The following is an 18,925-nucleotide window of genomic DNA, read 5'->3' as shown; positions in this document are numbered from 1 at the left end:
GCCCTTCATTTTAAGGTAATAAAGAAGAATAAGTATGTTGATGAAATAAAACATCATTTTATTTTTACATTCAAACAGCAAACTTAAAAATTTCTTGGGTTTATTTTTCAGTTCATTTTTATTCAAAACAAAAGTTTTGGGTCTTGATTGGTAATAGAGGAAAATAAGTGTGTGCATGAAATAAGACATCATTTTATATTTACATTCAAACGGCAAATATAAACAATTATTAGGTTTATTTTTCTTTCCTTTTCATTAATTTTTTCGTTTCCTTTTTGTTTCTCTTCATTATAAAGTCATAGAAATAGTTTGAAATAAGACATCATTTTATTTTTACATTCAAACAGCAAATATAAAAATTTATTAGGTTTATTTTTCTTTCCTTTTCATTAATTTTTTCGTTTCCCTTTTGTTTCTCTTCATTATAAAGTTATAAAAATAGTTTGAAAAAAGATATAATTTTTTTTTCACATTAAAACAGCAAATATAAAAATTTATTAGGTTTATTTTTCTTTCCTTTTCATTAATTTTTTCGTTTCCTTTTTGTTTCTCTTCATTATAAAGTTATAGAAATAGTTTGAATTTTTAAGATATAATTTTGTTTCACATTAAAACAGCAAATATAAAAATTTATTAGGTTTATTTTTCTTTCCTTTTCATTAATTTTTTCGTTTCCTTTTTGTTTCTCTTCATTATAAAGTTATAGAAATAGTTTGAAATAAGATATAATTTTTTTTTTCACATTAAAACAGCAAATATAAAAATTTACTAGGTTTATTTTTCTTTCCTTTTCATTAATATTTTCGTTTCCTTTTTGTTTCTCTTCATTATAAAGTTCACGCCACTTCCCGCATCGTTCACTCCAGTTCACTCCAGTTCACGCCAGTTCCCTCACTGTTCACTCCAGTTCACTCCAGTTGGCGCATCGTTCACGGCCATTTAGTGCGTGCCAATGCGTGCCACAAACTTTAAACATTTCAAAGTTTTGGGCTCGCATGGCACGCATTGGTACGCTCTGGCACGCGAGTTTCCGCACTGTTCACGACATTTTCACGGCTCGTTCACGCGAGTTCGCGCATCAATGCGTGCCAGTGCGTGCCACGAATGCGTGCAAGTGTCAGGGGGGCTTTACTCTGTTGGCGGCAATAATAGTGGAAATTCCGAGTTGATTAAAAATTTTCACATGACCTGCAAGTCCTAATGACTGTTTAATTGCCTAGTTAAGCAATTATTTTCACACGTCATGGATTAAAAAAAACTGGTAAATTGTTTATTTGCTTGTAAGCAGAATTCTATTGCAGTGAAAATAGAGAAAAATAGAGGAAATTAAATAACTGGTGAATGGATAATTTTCAGTTATATATAGATTTATTTTCTTGAAAGCTCGGTCTAAACCGATGCAGTTCTTGACATCTGGCTTGAGCTATCTTGATTGATCCTGATATTTTGGTAGGGTTTCTATAAATATATTTACATACAACTATTATGTAATTGCTATCATATATAAAAATCAAATAAAGTGAAATCATTATAATATATTTGCATAAACACATCCTTACACATATTCTTGAATAACTTTTCGTTTTAAAATACAACACCCTAAAATGTCCGATTTAAGAGACAGCCTGTGTTTTCTATCAAAGCGCTACCATGCGATTTTAGAATATTATGTAATAATTTCTCCTGTATTGCCTCTAGCATTATTTATTTTTCCGTTGAAATCACAATTCTCTTGATGTTGAAAGTCAACCTCAAAGTATGCTATGCCAAATTACCTCCTGGATTGGGGAAAAATATGTCAGAGTGTTTAATTGAATGCGTTTCTTTGTTTTTTCCGCAATGTCTTGCCAGTTGCCACTTTAAGGATTGACTTATTGTTGACAGATAGCCTACTTGTTAAAAATATAATTTTTCTAGACTTTTACATGGTACTTTGCATTTGATTCGCAATGGTTGTTTCATTTGATTAACTGTTGTACTTTTTATGTAATGTGTAGCGGAACGATATACAAACTATAAATGAAGTGAATGACACCAAGCAAGAAACGCTTGTCGGGACACGAACTTACGAAATTTTGTATAAAGGCCCGTGCCTGACCGTATGGGCTGGGCAATCTTCAGCAACAACAATCCTCACCCCATTAGCTAGTGATTAACCGTGGCCAGTAACTCAATGTGGTGCTAACTGCTTACCCCAATCCCCTTCACACCCTAGCTTGAATTCGGGGGGAAGTACGGAATACGAAAATCTCTTGGCATCTTGCCACTGCAGGGCAGGCTGCAGATTTGCAGAGCCCATGTTGGCCATAGCTTAAAAAAGCCAGGCAAATAAAAAGAAATGAAGCACCTTGTCCCCCATAATTGTGCTGTTAGATTTTCTCTTCATGATAAAATTTGTTTATAGGATTTAAAATTATGATGACTAACTAATTATTAGATAACCTAATTCCTCCCACTGGTTTATGACCGTTTGGGGATTAGGATGGTTTGACGATTGGTTCCACAAATTCACAATTTTTAAAGATGCCGGGAAACGTCCTCGCGTAACACTCCCTTAAACTTATTTTAGAATAATTTATATGTTAGTGTCATTAAATCGTTGGAACCAAGAGATAAATATCACGCTAGTACTGAATTCATTTACCAAAGTAAAGAATATCATAATATATATGTAGTAGTTACTTTAAAAGAGAAACATTATTCGTCATGGTTAAAGTTAAAGGCCACCTCATAGCCTGAGACCTTCTCCTGATCCCATCCGAGAAACGGCTGTCTCTGCAGGTCACAATTTGACATTTATTTTGTTTCGCTGAACAGCAACAATGAGTGATACTGAATTACCATCAGGATGGGAAAAACGCGTCAGCCGGTCTACAGGTAGGTGATAATGCACGTCATTATAGTAATATTCATATCTTTTGGTAGAACCCTCATGCCCATCCTAGTCAAAGTTGTTCATATGGCCTTTTTTTCAAATTCAGTCTGTTTATGTATTTTAGATAGTGATGTCGATTTCTAAATATCGTGGACGGTTTAAGAAATGTATTCTCATTGAATATTTTTCTCATTATTTACTTGAAGTTTCCGTCCAACCTTAAATTCTTTTAAATGCTGGCTAAAAGGTTTTATTATACTTGGGACGATAAAAGCTTTTCGGGTAGAATGTAGTTTATTGGGACAGGCGATATTTTTTCTTATTACTTGGCAAATCGTTTTTATTTATGGGGAAAATTCTCTTTAATATGATCTGATGTACCATTACATGAAGTTATTTTGGTTGTGTTGTAGTTTATTATAGGGTATTGTAACCTTGGGAAAAAACTAGGAGCCTTTGTATATTAGCGGCCAGTTTCTCACGCGCTGATTGAATTAGGACAGTAACTAACCTAATCATTCCCCTAGCCTAACCTACAAGCTGTGTTCTTACCGACTTACCTGACGGGGTGGGGGGGGGGCCAGCAGCCTGGCCGAACCAGCCCAGCTGGTGCGGCCCTCGGATCGGAAGGAACGGTTCCGCTGTCGGGTCAGCCCACGGGATCCGCGTCCTCGTCCCCCAGAGACCTTGAACGGACACTAGTCCTCGCTGGGTCGGCGATGCCTGTGCTAACCCCCGCCCCTGGTGCGGAAGCCTCTGCCGAAGAAGTCCAGTACCTCGGCAGGGCAGTGCCCCTTGTACCAAGAACAAGACGCCCGGTGGGTGTGCCCGGTGACCCGGCTCCCCGGGCTCAAGCCGAGCCTTCGGCTGGCGGTACGGAGGGTTCCCCGACGGAGGACTCGGCCTATAGAAGAGTGATTGGCCTTATTAGGAAGCATCATAAAATAGAAGAACCAGCAGCTACCGACGAGGTAGACCTTCATAGAAAACGGGATTGAGGGTATCCTACACAAAACTCTGGTCGGTAGAGAGGAGATTACAGGTAGTAGTTCTCGGTTAGTATGTTAGGAAAAATAAAAATTACTTAAAATTTTTGATTTTCTTTCCGCACTGGGCTACTGTACTTAACCTGTTGGAGCCCTCTGGCTTATAGAATCCTGCTTTTCCAACTAGGGTTGTAGCTTAGCTTGTAATAATGATAAAAATCTGGATGAGATATGAATCTTCTCATTGGTCTCGGATGCCAAAGAAAAATATGATGGGCTATGTAGGACAGTTGGGTGGTATTCCTATATTGAAAATAGGTTTATCTACCTATAAAATACAAAGTGAATTTCTTTTCCTATTGTAAATGATGATTTGCCTAATATGAATGAACATGGATTATTAAGAATTTGTAGGAATAGTTTTATCAAAAGTACCATGTTAAAGTGCTAGATGTTTTATGATTTAATTTGAGTGATATTAGTTTGTCTATTATCACTTAAATCATGAACAAGGATTTTATATTGAAGTGCCATTTTTTTGTACAAATCAGCACTGTACTAATTAAGCTACTTTTAAAAGGACATATCATTGTATCATAAAATGAACTATCTAGAACGATGTAGAATTAGGCCCTTATTATATTAGAAAACTATTTTATTCTTCACTAATTGATTTCAGGTCAGACGTATTACCTGAACATCTATTCCAAGGAGAGTCAGTGGGATGCCCCTACAGAACCAGCAAAGCCATCTGGAGGAGGAAGTAGCTCTGGAGGACCAGACAGAGTTCAGTGCTCTCATCTGCTGGTGAAACATGAAGGTTCAAGGAGGCCATCATCTTGGCGACAGGAGGAAATTACCATTTCAAAGGATGAGGCCATTTCACTTCTTGAAGGTTAGTCTCTCTCTCTCTCTCTCTCTCTCTCTGTGTGTGTGTGTGTGTGTGTGTGTGTGTGTGTGTGTGCGCGCGCGCGTGCCGGTGAGTGAATACACTTGTGCAACCTTATAAATATCATGATTTAACGCGGATAACAAAAGGCTATCGAGTGCAGTATATCTACAAGTTTTCGTGAATAGTCGGTGATTAATTTGAGGTCAGAAAAATGGGATAAAACGTCGGCATAGGATAGTTATCTTGTGAATTACTAAAAATCTGATCAAGATGACGCTCTATAATACAGGCAAAGCTTTTGCAGTCAGCAAAAGTAAATTCCATGAGTTGGCGAAACAAGAGCTCGACCGTCTGATAACAGAGGTCACTAGTAACTCCAGCCAATGTGACGGAAAAATATTCGCAGACATATTGAAACAATAAGATCCAATAAACTGGAGCAAATCTGCGGAAAACATCTGCAAAATAATAGAAGAGATTCCAAAGAAGATCCAAGTGATAAATTGACTTATTAAGAAAGTTTACATCAATCAACACATTCCATCAAAGAACAATAAGAAGTCCAATATGGTGAATATGTTTATTGATGCATTGGGAAAAAGAATGCCAAAATGGTGTAATACACGTAAGATATGGTATTACATTAATAATCCTCGGCAACTGATTAGAAATTGTGATGCCTGCCATGTTCCAACACACCCTACATGTGCTGAAATACAGAAAAAAAAAAAAAATAGAGACACAAAGGTATTCTGCTCAACATGCTTAGTCTGGATAGAAAATATAATTAAGTCGAGACTAAATCTGCAAATAGTTGAAGAAGAAGAAGAAGAGAAAAATGAATAGGATATGTGTAAGGATGCAGAGGAATTCATTGATATAACTTATGATGCCATCCAACAACATACTTATGAAGAAATGAATTATCAGATGGAGACAAATAATAGACCCAAGAGAGACTACCCGGACCTACATACTTTTAGGGAAGAGCAAAAAAATATAGTCTGCAATTTGCTGAAAAGAGGGAATTGCAGATTTGGCGAAAGATGCTACTACAAGCATCCTTGGATATGCCATAATTATGAAATATGGTAAATGTGCGTATTTAGACGGATATGGAGACGAATGCAGAGATCTCCATCCAAAAATATGCAAAAACCTAAAACAAGGAAAAGTATGCAGTTTCAACAAAAAATGTCGATATATGCATCCTGCAACCGTGAATGAAAGTAAGAAAACTCAGCAAACTGAAAAGAAAAATGAAACAAAAAAAAAAGAAACAAAAAAGCAGGCTGCGTATATACCACGCTATGCACCAAAAGTCCCAAGATATGAGGCCTTTCAACCCAAATATGCACATTTAGAGCACAACTACATAGAATGCATCTACAATGCCAGGGGTTGGTGCAGATATGGGGATAATTGCAGGTATACACACAAAAATAAATATGAAGGTGAAAACAAATATAATAGAAAAGTTGGATTGTTTAATGGCAGAATTCCTGGAAATGAAGAAAAGAACATCATATCAGAACAGGAAGGAAGCATGGGAGAATCCATATTATTACCAATATTAAATAATGGGGATGAAACACAAACCATAATAGTGATGAATGCACAGGGTTTAGTCACGAGTAACTCTAAAAGGAAAATAGAGTTCCTAGAAAAACTAACCCAAATTGAAAAAATAGATATATTAAATATAAGTGAAACAGGTATTCCAAAGAGACTGGCAGTGATGACCAGATAAAGGATTTCCAAACATATAAATCAGACAGAACAAATAGGAATCAAGGGGGAACCACAATATATGGAAGAGATATAAATCAAGGAAAAGTCTGTGAAAAATACAGCAACACAGAATGTGAATTGATTGCAGTAAATTTGAATTTGAAAACTAGTGAATATTGTAGTTTACAGGCCCCAAAATGCTAAGGAGTTTGACATAATAATAGAAAAAATAGATGATGTGTAGAAACTATAAAGACTGGAATATACTCCTATCCGGAGATTTTAACTTTCCTTTCGTGGATTGGAAAGAACGGATAGAAGAAAGTGGTTGTTTATATACATATTAAAAAAAAAGAGTAATAGTAGCACAGAAGATAAGAGGCAATTTGAAAAGCTTCAAGATATGCTATTAGAACATAATATGCAACAAATAAACCACATTCCAACAAGAAAGGAAAATGTCCTAGATCTAGCATTTGTGAATGAGGTGAATTATGTTAAAGAAATAATAGTGTATAACTCGGGAATTTCAGACCACAATGTCATAGAATTAATAGTCCATTCCAAAGCAAGAGATCGCAGAGATAATCAAAGCACAAAACGTTGGGAAGGATATGGAAAATATAATTTTTAAATATTAAACTTAGCCGGTGAATATATAATAGCTGACGTCTCCGACGGCTCGACAGATTCCAAAAACTCGTGAGCGATCGCCGTGAAGGTTGCGGGTGTGACCACCAGCGCCGACTATCGGCCAGATACCGCATATACTTGTAAACATCTCCAGTTCTTCTCTGTCGGTCTTGTCGACAAGTTGGTTCCACTCGCTTTATGACCTCGAGTTTTCTACCGAATTGGTGAAGTACTTGGTTTTGGTTTTATTGCTTTCGCTGTGTTGGATTATTCAATACTATCTTCAAAAGAAATGCTTTTGAAAGGAGAGGAAAAGTGTTTTGCCCTTGCTTTTTTTTTTTATCTCTGGTTTTTCCATAGAGTAAAGATGGCCGACCCTTCCCTCAGTGTACGGAAGTGTGTTTAAGGCTTTTAATAATTATTTTATCTCGTTATAAATTATTGTTGATATTTATAGATTTTCCTCTATATATTTTATATCTCACCCGCCTTTATTAGGCCTCTTCGATTAGCTTTCCATTTATACTAAACATCAAGATAAATTTTATGTTTTGTTTATATGCGGCCTTTACCTATTCCTTGTAGGCGGTCATAACTTGGAAAACGAAGTTAAACAACGTTGAGCCCATTCAACTTTTATTTTTGTTAAGTTTAAATAAATTGCTCTGTAAGAGTTATGAAATGAATATTTTTTAGAAAATATTTTAAGAAATATATTCTTTGAATAGTCTTCGTGCTGTTTTTTTTCAAAGATGAACTAACGTTTGGTTTATTTATGCTACGCAGTTTGCGCTCTATCGTTACGATAGAGAAAGAGAGAATCACGGTTTCACTTTGCAGAAAGAGTAAATCGATTTTGACGTTTTGTTCATTCTTCTTTCAAACTGAAGTGTTTTAGATACTAATTTAAAGGAACTTGTTAATTTTCAATTTCTTAGTCCTTTCAGTTTTTTCATTTGGTCAAATAACCTGTTTATTGACGAAGGGTGAGTGGGGAATTCTCTTGTGTGTGACAAGAGAGAGAGAGAGAGAAAAAGAGAGAACGATCCGATCTTTATTCTCGTCCCAAGTCTCTGTACAAGGAGTTTGGGAGCGAGTAACGTTCTCGATTCAGTTTTTTACTCTCGTCCCAAGTCTCTGTACGGGGAGAGAGGATAAAACTTTTTTAGTTTTTATTCTCGTCCCAAGGCACTGTACGGTGAGAGATTGAAAACGTAGTCTTTAGTGAACTAGTGTTTAGTCTCCTCCCCAGTCACTGATCCTTTTTAACTTTATATATTTCCGTTTTATTCGATATATATGTATATGTTTATTGATTTTTGCATGTGTTTCATTTTGTACTAATGTGCTTACATTATGCGACTCATTTCGCAATTATAACCTTTTGATGTAAGGGAGAATTGCGTGCTTCAGGTAGAAATCAGTTTTATTCATGCCTAATGTGAAATTATTGAAAAATACGATATCAGTGAAGTAAGTGCAAAACAAAACATGTTCTGTGTTGTGGAGGGTTCGTTTGTTCGTGCTTGTCGCTCCCCTAGTCCGAGACCTTTCAGGCTCCCCTGCACCAGGGAGAAGTAATGTCGTAGGACTTAAGGGGACGAGAGGCTTTAACCAACGTACAGACGTTCCCTCTTTGGTATCGGACGTTTCTCGTCAAGATCGCCCTTACCATAAGACGGGTGAGACTGTGTTCTCCTCGTCATCCGAAGACTTTTCGCAAAAGAAACCTTGGCGCAAGGTTTCTAGACCCTTGAAGCGAAAGTCAGTCCCTTCAGGACAGGTCCAGCGTCCTGGCTGTAGCCATTGGGACAGCTCTGACCCTTTGCAGTCGTCGGAAGACTGTTCGCCTATTAAACGCAAGCGTAACACGGGGTCCGAGGGTCGCGGTAAAGGCAATGTTTTGCCAACACAGACGTTACCGTCGTCTCGGCCCGTTCCGACTCCCGTTGATCCTAAATGGGTTGTCCTGCAGGACATGCAGACTAAGCTTGCCTCCCTTATGGAGAAGTATGACGTTGAGCAGGTTCACGATGAACCTTCGCTTTCGAGTCGCCGTTACGCTAAACGAGACTCTGGCCGTCAGCCGCCCAAACGAGCATTTACTCGTCCGTTTGACGTTAGTGCTGACATTTCTTGTACTTTGAAACGTGATGTCAGTAGTTTTTCACGTCAGTCACGTGACATGGATCCTCCCTCGCTGCAGTCTCGTGTTGACTTTCAGCCGCTGCCGCAGTCACAAGGATTTCAGTCCTTTCAGCAGCGGCGTGACGTCGCTTCCTCTACTGCTACTGCTGCTCCTTTGCTTGTTGACATTGCCTGTCAAGCGTTGCCGCCGCGGCAGGTCTCTCCTTTTCATGAGACTCGGCAATTGTCGGACGAGGTTCCTTCAGATGAGGAAGTTGCTGTTCCTCCTCCTACTGATATTCCTTTGGGGACTTTGTCAGACGGAGAGGAGCCTAAAGCTGCTCAGCCCCCTATGGACTTTAAAAAAATCATGCTGATTTTTAAGGATCTTTTTCCGGACCATTTTGTAACTGCTGCTCCTCGTTCGCCTTCGTCAGAGTTTACGCTAGGCCTAGCTACTTCAAAGACGTCGTTTTCTAAGCTAGTGCTCTCTCGCTCTTCTAAGAGAGCTTTACGTTTGCTAGGCGACTGGTTGATCACCAGGAGGAGTTTGGGGGAGACGGCCTTTGCTTTCCCTCCTTTTAAACTGGCTTCTAGAGCGAGTGTCTGGTATGACACGGGAGAAGTTCTCGGCTTGGGAGTTCCTGCCTCTGCCCAGGGAGACTTCTCAAGCCTCATAGACTCTCCCCGTCGCCTGGCCATGAGACGCTCCAAGATTTTATGGTCGGCTTCAGAGGTAGACCATCTCCTTTAGTTTTTCGAGCGTTTGAAGTTTTTATTTGTTGGATTGGTCCCTGGGAGCCTTAAGTAAGAAGGTCTCTCCAGCTATCAATGTATTGCTGTACAATTATGTCATGCATGAACAAGGCTATCAGGGATGGCTCCAATAATCTGACAGCCACGTTCACTGCAGGAACAAGGCTATCAGGAATGGCTCCAATGATCTGGCAGCCACGTTCACTGCAGGAGTACTTAAGATGTAAGTGCGCTCAATGTGTTCATTGTCAAGACAAACTTCACGATGAAGACTACCAAATCTGTCTTGGCAGCAGTAAGGGAAGGCGACTGGATGGTCTCTCTCGACCTTCAGGATGCATACTTCCACATCCCGATTCATCCAAACTTTCTACAACATCTAAGGTTTGTGGACGGGAAAGTAATGTACCAATGTCGAGCACTGTACTTCGGCCTCATTCCTGCTCCTTTGGTTTTTACAAGGCCCTTGCAAAATGTAGCAAGCTTTCTACATTTTTTGAGGATTCAGAGCCTCCCTTTATTTTGACGACTGGCTAATCAGGGCGTCGTCATTATATCGCTGTCTGGAGAGCCTCTAATGGACATTAGACCTAACCAAGGAGCTAGGTCTCATAGTGAACGTAGAGAAGTCGTAACTTACAGTACCCCATCCCAGACTATTCTTTATTTGGGAATGGAGATACAGTGTCTGATTTTTTGGGCCTTTTCGTCTCCCACAAGAATGGAACAAGCTCTGTTAAAAGTCCTTCACTTGCAAGAGAAAAACAGTTGCTCTGTAAGAGTTTAAACTAGCCTCGTGGGAACTCTTTCATCGCTGGAGTAGTTTATCTCTCTGGGGAGACTCAACCTATGCCCTCTCCAATTTCACCTAAACCATTGGAACAAGGAGAAGGGCTTAGAGAGTATCTCTTTCCCAGTCTCCAACTCAGTCTAGACATGTCTGACTTGGTGTGACAGCAACATCAGACTTCGAGAAGGTCTTTCTCTTGCGATCAAGAACCCAAACCATGTGTTGTATTCAGATGCATCGGATTTGGGTTAGGGAGCTCCACTGGACAGTCTGGAATGCTCGGGTCTTTGATCCACGGATCAGAAGGAACTCCATTTAAGGCAAGTAACATCTCTCCTTTGACGAGATTTGTGCAAGGAAAAATGAATGTCTTGGCGGACGGCCTCAGCAGAAGAGGACAAGTCATCTCCATGGAGTGGACGTTGCATAAGACTGTGTGCGAGAAGCTATGGATGACATGGGGTCAACCCACCATAGATCTTTTTGCGACTTCTCTGACAAAGAGGCTCTCGACTTACTGCTTTCCAGTTCCAGATCCAGAGGCAGCCCACATAGACGCTTTCCTGCTGGACTGGTCTCACCTGGACGTTTATGCCTTTCCACCTTTCAAGATCCTAAACAAGGTGCTGCAGAAGTTCACCTTTCACGAAGGGACCAGGTTGACATTGATTGCTCCACTCTGGCCCGCGAGAGAGTGGTTCACAGAGGTACTTCTATGGCTGGTAGACGTTCCAAGAAGTCTGCCGTTACGGATGGATCTCTTGCGACAGCCTCACGTAAAGAGATTTTATCAAAGCCTCCCCACGCTTCGTCTAACTGCCTTCAGACTATCGAAAGACTCTCTTGAGCTCGAGGGTTTTCGAAGGAGGCAGCTAGAGCGATCGCGAGGGCTAGAAGATCCTCTACCATCAGGATCTATCAGTCGAAATGGGAGGTATTTAGAGACTGGTGCAAGTCCTCCTCTATTTCCTCTTCCAAGTGCCTCTGTAGCGCAGATTGTGAATTTTCTGCCTTATCTGAGAAACGGTCGCTCCCTCTCTGCATCTACCATTAAAGGCTACAGAAGCATGTTAGCTTCTGTTTTCAGGCATAAGGGTTTGGATCTTTCTAATAACAAAGATCTCCAAGACCTGCTTAAGTCTTTCGAGACTTCCAAGGAGCGTCATATTTCGACTCCTGCTTGGAACTTGGACGTGGTCCTACAGTTCCTTATGTCAGACAGGTTTGAACCATTAAATTCAGCCTCCCTGAAGGATCTTACCCTCAAGACACTTTTTTTTGGTGAGCTTGGCTTCGGCTAAAAGGGTTAGTGAGATACATGCTTTTAGCAAGAACATCGGTTTCTCCGCTAATAAAGCAGTATGCGCTCTTCAACTTGGTTTTTTTGGCCAAGAATGAACTTCCGTCTCGTCCTTGGCCTAAATCATTTGAAATCCCCAGTCTTTCAGTCTTTCTGAGATTGTGGGGAATGAAGTTGAAAGAGTGCTGTGCCCCGTTAGAGCTCTTAATTTTTGTTTATCCAGAACTAAACCGCGACGAGGTTGTTCAGAGGCTTTATGGTGCTCCGTTAAAAAGCCCTCTTTGCCTATGTCTAAGAATGCGTGGTCTTATTTTATTAGACTTTTGATTCGGGAGGCACACTCTCAATTAAGTGAGAAGGATCGTAATTTACTTAAAGTCAAGGCTCATGAAGTTAGAGCGATAGCAACTTCTGTAGCGTTTAAGCAAAATAGACCCATTAAAAGTATTATGGACGCGACCTTTTGGAGAGGCAAGTCGGTTTTCGCTTTATATTACTTGAAAGATGTCCAGACTCTTTATGAGGACTGCTACACACTGGGACCATTCGTAGCAGCGAGTGCAGTAGTGGGTGAAGGCTCTACCACTACATTCCCTTAATCCCAATATCCTTTTAATCTACTCTTGAAATTTTTAATCTTATTTTGGGTTGTACGGGAGACTAAGAAGTCTTTCGCAATCTTTTTGATTTGGCGGGTGGTCAAAATATTGTTTCTTGAGAGCGCCCAGATTAAGGGTATTGATGAGGTCCTGTTATAGGGGTGTTCACCCTGGTTATAGCAGATCCTGGGAGTCTTTCGGCATCCTAAGAGGATCGCTGGGCTTCATGAGGATAGCGGACTAATGAGGCAGAGTAATAATCAGAGTCTGCTTCCTTACCAGGTACCTATACTTAAGTCTGTTTTTTGAATAATTGTCAAAAACTCTTGAGCATATACGCCTTTATTGTATTAATACTGGTCTCTACCCACCACCATGGGTGTGAATCAGCTATTATATATTCACCGGCTAAGTTTGATATTTAAAAATGATATTTTCATTATAAAATAAATTTTTGAATATACTTACCCGGTGAATATATAAATTAAAGGCCCTCCCTTCCTCCCCGATAGAGACCTAGGGGACTGAGAAGAACTGGAGATGTTTACAAGTATATGCGGTATCTGGCCGATAGTCGGCGCTGGTGGTCACACCTGCAACCTTCACGGCGATCGCTCGCGAGTTTTTGGAATCTGTCGAGCCGTCGGAGACGTCAGCTATTATATATTCACCAGGTAAGTATATTCAAAAATTTATTTTATAATCAAAATATCATTTTATGAATAACACTTACCTGTCAGTTATATATATATATAGCTTAGTCTCTGACGTCCGGTAGAATTTTTCAAAACTCGCGGCAACCGCCGTGTGGTGGTTGTGCGGTTAGGTGGTTAACAACCCTTACAGGGTGGTACTTGGAATCATTCCCGTTTTCTGTTCCTCAGATCATCTCTGCCGGTTGGACTGACAACATCGTTGGTCCGCCATTGGAGTTTTTCGTTTCGCTTTCCCTGTGTTGCTGTACTGGACTTATTTTTGGTGAAGTACATTGACTTGGGGTTTGGGCAGTCATGTTTGTGTTTATTCTGTTATTATTGATTTGTTTAATATGAGTGAGAAACTTCATTTTTGTGTGTGTGTAAATGAGGAATGCAAGGTGAGGTTACCGAAAGTCTGGGTTGCAGGGCGTATTTATCTCACACTAAGATTGTTAGAGGTGCATCTAATTCCCTATGGTGCTCATTGAAAGATCCACAAAAGCCCCTTTCAAAGAATACATTGTCATTCTGTCTGAGGGAAACTATAAGAGAAGCTCACCTCTTGTGTGAGGAGGAGCACTTCGGCCTTTTGAAAGTAAGGGCTCACGAAGTGAGAGCTATTGCTACTTCGCTGGCATATCGTAAGAATATGCCAGATAGACAGAGTATGGATGCAAGGTTCTGGAGAAGCAACTCTGTGTTCGCCTCTCATTACCTCAGAGAGGTAAGAGTGGATTATGAAAGGTGTTACACCTTGGGCCCATACATAGCTACAGCTTCTGTATTAGGCAAAGGAGTTACTACCTCCCCTCAACCTTAGCTATTGTATACCTGTGTTTGGGTCGGTGTTTTTACGGTTGTCTGAGGACTTTGACTTGTGGTACAGTACCCTCGGTCTAGCTAGATAGTTTATATCTATTCTGCAAGGTTAGGTGGTCAGTTTAAGTAAGGTTGCAGTTTTTAAAAAAGGGGCAAAGGTAGTTCTGAAGTCTAGTCAAGTTGTTGGTCTCACCCTGTTTGTTAGACTCGATTGAGTTGTTTTCAGCATGACGGATCCACTCCTGGCTGACACTCCTAAGGGAAAGCGACTCAAGAGGCAGTAGTAACCTTTGAAGTCTGCTACCTTAGCAGGTAAGGAATCGAGGTGTTTTTCCCCTGCAACTTATTGTTGTTTTCCCAACGATGTTAACTGTCTGTTTCCCTCCTCCAAATGTGTGAATCAGCTATATATAAGTTCTATTCATAAAAATGGAGTTTTTATGGTAAAACAAAGTTTTATGAATACTTACCTGGCAGTTATATATATATTTTAAGGCCCACCCACCTCCCCTCAGGAGGCAGGTCGGGCAAAGATGATCTGAGGAACAGAAAACGTGAATGATTCCAAGTACCACCCTGTAAGGGTTGTTAACCAACCACCTAACCGCACAATCACCACACGGCGGTTGCTGCGAGTTTTGAAAAATTCTGCCGGACGTCAGAGACTAAGCTATATATATATAACTGCCAGGTAAGTATTCATAAAACTTTTTATCATAAAAACTCCATTTTTTATAGTAAGCGTATAAAATGGTCAGAAATAAATGTAAAACTGAACAAAGAATGGAAAAATGTATTTGTAAGTGATAATATACAGGTAAATACAGACATACTGTACAAAATACTGGAGAAAATTGTTGAAAAATATGTACCGAAAAAAAAACTAATCAATAGACATGCATACCAAGAGACAGAAGGATCTTATTTCAGAAAATTAGAAAGTGGAAGAAAAATTTTGCAAAAGAAAAAAATCTGTGGAAAATGATGGAAATAAAAAGTAAGATAGAAAATGCAGAACAAAAGATTATACAATCGAAAGAAATGAAAAAAGGGACCTAGAAGAAAGGACACTTCAAAATATCCAAAAAAAAAAAAAAAACCCAAAGTACTTTACTCCTATGCATAAAAGATGAATAAAGGGAGATTAGAAATAGGCCCTCTTAAGAATTGAGGGACGGTTAACGAATGAAAAAAAGGAAATATAGTGAGCCCTCGCTACTTCGCGGTTCGACCATCGCAGATTCACGACTTCGCGGACTTTTTTTTTTTTTTATTAAATACGGCATCCGATTTCATCAGTAAACCACTATTTTTGGGGGAAACATCATTTTATTCTAGAAAATTGCTACTCTTTAAATAGTTAATCGCACATTAAGAAAGCGTGTACTTTTGTTTTTAAATTTCGGGTGTGTTTTAAAAATCGAGTATTGTTGACTTCTTTTTGTTTTACTTTTGGCTGTGATCAGATCAGCTGACGTCTAGCTGCCGGTCTCAAGAATATGCGCGTACGAAGTATTGTTTATACCATTTCTTAACTTATTCAAACCATCTATACAGTTGATATTACATAAGCACCAATGTGTTATAACCTATTATATTTTTTTGTTTATTACATTTAAAACAACTCTCTCTCTCTCTCTCTCTCTCTCTCTCTCTCTCTCTCTCTCTCTCTCTCTCTCTCTCTCTCTCTCTCTCTCTCTCTCTCTCTCTCTCTCTCTCTCTCTCTCACTCTCTCTCTCTCTCTAACAAATGAAATCTTTGTTGCTTCACGAAGTTTCATTTATATTGAAAATCAATCATGATTCAATTTTCCTTACTTTCTCCAATCTCACACTGTCACATCAAATGTTATAGCGGTAACTTCATTGTTCGACAACTTTAAAAATCGGCCTAGTACAGTACTTGCTGCTTCTTCTTACTTTTTTTTTTTTTTTAGATGGTTTTATAATTGAGGGGGGTACAAGTTGACTTATAACTGAAGTTAGGAAAAGTATTTTGGATATGGAATGGAGAATCATCTTTAGTACAGTTTAGAATTATCGTTAATTATCATTCGGTCATTAGCGGCAGTTTGTTATTGTTGATTAAACGCCCCCCAAAAAAAGAAAAAAATTGTTTTCCTGCTTTGCTACGTATGTAGGATTTTATATAGATACGGTAAATAATATTTGTAATAACATATTTACTAAAGGCTTTTAATATCATTATTTATCACTTTCATCATGCGCGTTTAATGCCTTCATTTGTTTATTACGATCGAAGATGGAGCGTACAGTAAACGAATGGAAGGTTTCCGTTTCAGGCGGCGTCATAAAGAAAAACATTATATAAATGGCATTCATTTCATTTATTTGGAAGTCCTAAGAAAAATTAAGTAAAACATTGGTAATAACAAAATCAACATATAATCAATACTTGGTAAGATTGCTGTCGATGCAAAAACTAACCTATACACAGATGTGTAAATGCGTCTGTTTCTTCATTATGATCAGAGATAAACGTTAACAAAACATTGGTTGTCATTTTTTATCGTGCTTTTTGGCGTGTTTAGGAAACGCATGATATAAAATCGCCTTTAATATTTGTGCCTGTTTTAGTTCAGGGTACTGTAGTACATGCATTAAGTGTTCTGTACATTAAAGGGTAGTTTGTTAACAGTACTACGTAAAGGGAAGGTTTTAAAAGTCTGAATATACATGTTAAATAAATACATAAATATGGTGTCCCTACTTCGCGGATTTTCAGCTATTGCGGCCGGGTTTGGAACCTATCTACCGCGATAAACGAGGGTTCACTGTATGCAACATATTAGCAGAAAAATATAAGAGTTCACGCCAAGAATTGCAAATGAGAATAATGAAACAGAAATGAGAAAAGAAAATGTTGAATATCTAATGGATATAGATATTAATAAAGCAGATATTGTCAAGGCTATAAGCGAAATTAAAAATGGATCGGCAGCCGGACCAGATGGAGTTCCAGCAATTTTGTTAAAAAAACTGCACACACTATCGCGAAGCCGCTTGCAATGCTGCTAAGACAAAGTGTAGATATGAGCGAGATATATGTTAAACATAAATTAGCTTATATAACCCCTATTTTCAAAAGTGGATCAAGACTAGAGGCAAGCAATTATAGACCTGTTAGTCTAACATCACATATTATGAAAGTGTATGAGAGGGTAATAAAAAAGAAAATAATGAATCATTTGGTTAAAAATAATTTGTTTAATATAGGTCAACACGGTTTTGTACCCGGAAAAAGTACACAAACCCAACTGATAGCACACTATGAAAACATATACAAAAATATGATAAATGAAAAAGACAGATATGATCTATCTAGATTTTGCAAAAGCCTTTGACAAGGTAGAACATAATTTTTTAGAGAAAAAAATTAGAAAGCATAATATTGTGGGAAAGATAGGAAAATGGTAAAAGAATTCATGCAAAACAGAAAACAGATAGTGGTTGCAAATGATGAGAAATCAGATGAAGATCAGGTAATATCTGGTGTGCCACAAGGTACGGTATTAGCTGCACCTCTGTTTGTTATTATGATCTCAGACATAGACTGTGATGTTAAAAACTCTGTAGTGAGAAGTTTCGCCGATGACACAAGAATAAGTAGAGAAATTACTTGTGATGAAGATAGGAACTCACTACAAAGAGGTCTAAACAAAATATATGAATGGGCGGAGATGAATAGGATGGTATTTAACTCCGATAAATTTGAATCTATAAATTAAGGAAACAAAGAAGGAATGGTATATGCATACAAGGGACCTAATAACGAGACAATCACAAACAAGGAAGCAATTAAAGACCTTGGTGTAATGTTAAATAGGAATATGTTATGCAACGACCAAATAGCAACACTTGGCTAAATGTAAAGCAAAAATGGGAATGTTATTGACACTTTAAAACAAGAAAAGCTGAACACATTATTATGCTTTACAAAACTTATGTACGTAGTACACTCGAGTACTGCAATGTGATATGGTACCCACACTACCAAAAGGATATTGCACAAATAGAGAGTGTACAAAGGTCCTATACTGCTAGAATAGAAGAAGTTAAGGACCTTGATTACTGGGAAATACTGCAATTTTTAAAACTATTCAGTCTAGAGAGGAGAAGAGAACGCTACATAATAATACAAGCATGGAAGCAAATAGAAGGAATTTCAGTACTGAAAACATCATGGAGCTAAAAATATCAGAAAGAGCAAGCCTAGGTAGATTAATAGTGGCAAAAACTATACCAGGAAAACTAAGGAAGGCGCACAGGATATTAATCCACTACGCACCAGCATCGATAATGCAGCGACTATTTAATGCACTGCCACCTCATCTAAGAAACATATCAGGAGTGAGCGTAGATGTGTTTAAGAATAAGCTAGATAAATACCTAAGATGCATCCCAGACCATCCAAGACTGGAAGATGCAAAATACACCGGAAGATGTATTTGCAACTCTCTGGTAGATATACGAGGTCTCTCTCTCTCTCTCTCTCTCTCTCTCTCTCTCTCTCTCTCTCTCTCTCTCTCTCTCTCTCTCTCTCTCTCATTATGCCACAATATGGGCGTATATTTTGTCTAAATTCCTCTTACTTTCATAGTTACAGGGTAATTAGTAAAAGTAACTCAGTAAACCAAAAACATTGATTCCTACAAGAAAATGCAGTGTTTTTTTATTAATTCAATTTCAATAATTATTA

At 38.7% G+C, this 18,925-nt stretch overlaps 1 protein-coding gene across 1 annotated transcript in view; it reads left to right on the top strand.

Annotated features, from left to right (window-relative positions):
* Window positions 1-2,505: 2,505 nt before the first annotated feature.
* Window positions 2,506-18,925, top strand: part of LOC137655862 (putative peptidyl-prolyl cis-trans isomerase dodo) — a 60,085-nt gene continuing 43,665 nt past the window's right edge. Inside the window, exons 1-2 of the mRNA XM_068390057.1 lie at window positions 2,506-2,877; window positions 4,541-4,756. Coding sequence (XP_068246158.1) covers window positions 2,823-2,877; window positions 4,541-4,756 — 271 coding nt within the window. The 5' untranslated portion in view covers window positions 2,506-2,822. The remainder of the gene's footprint in view (window positions 2,878-4,540; window positions 4,757-18,925) is intronic.

The sequence above is a fragment of the Palaemon carinicauda genome, chromosome 1, assembly GCF_036898095.1.
Source record: "Palaemon carinicauda isolate YSFRI2023 chromosome 1, ASM3689809v2, whole genome shotgun sequence".
Taxonomy (NCBI): Eukaryota; Metazoa; Arthropoda; class Malacostraca; order Decapoda; family Palaemonidae; genus Palaemon; species Palaemon carinicauda.
This window is presented reverse-complemented; position numbering and strand designations above follow the sequence as displayed.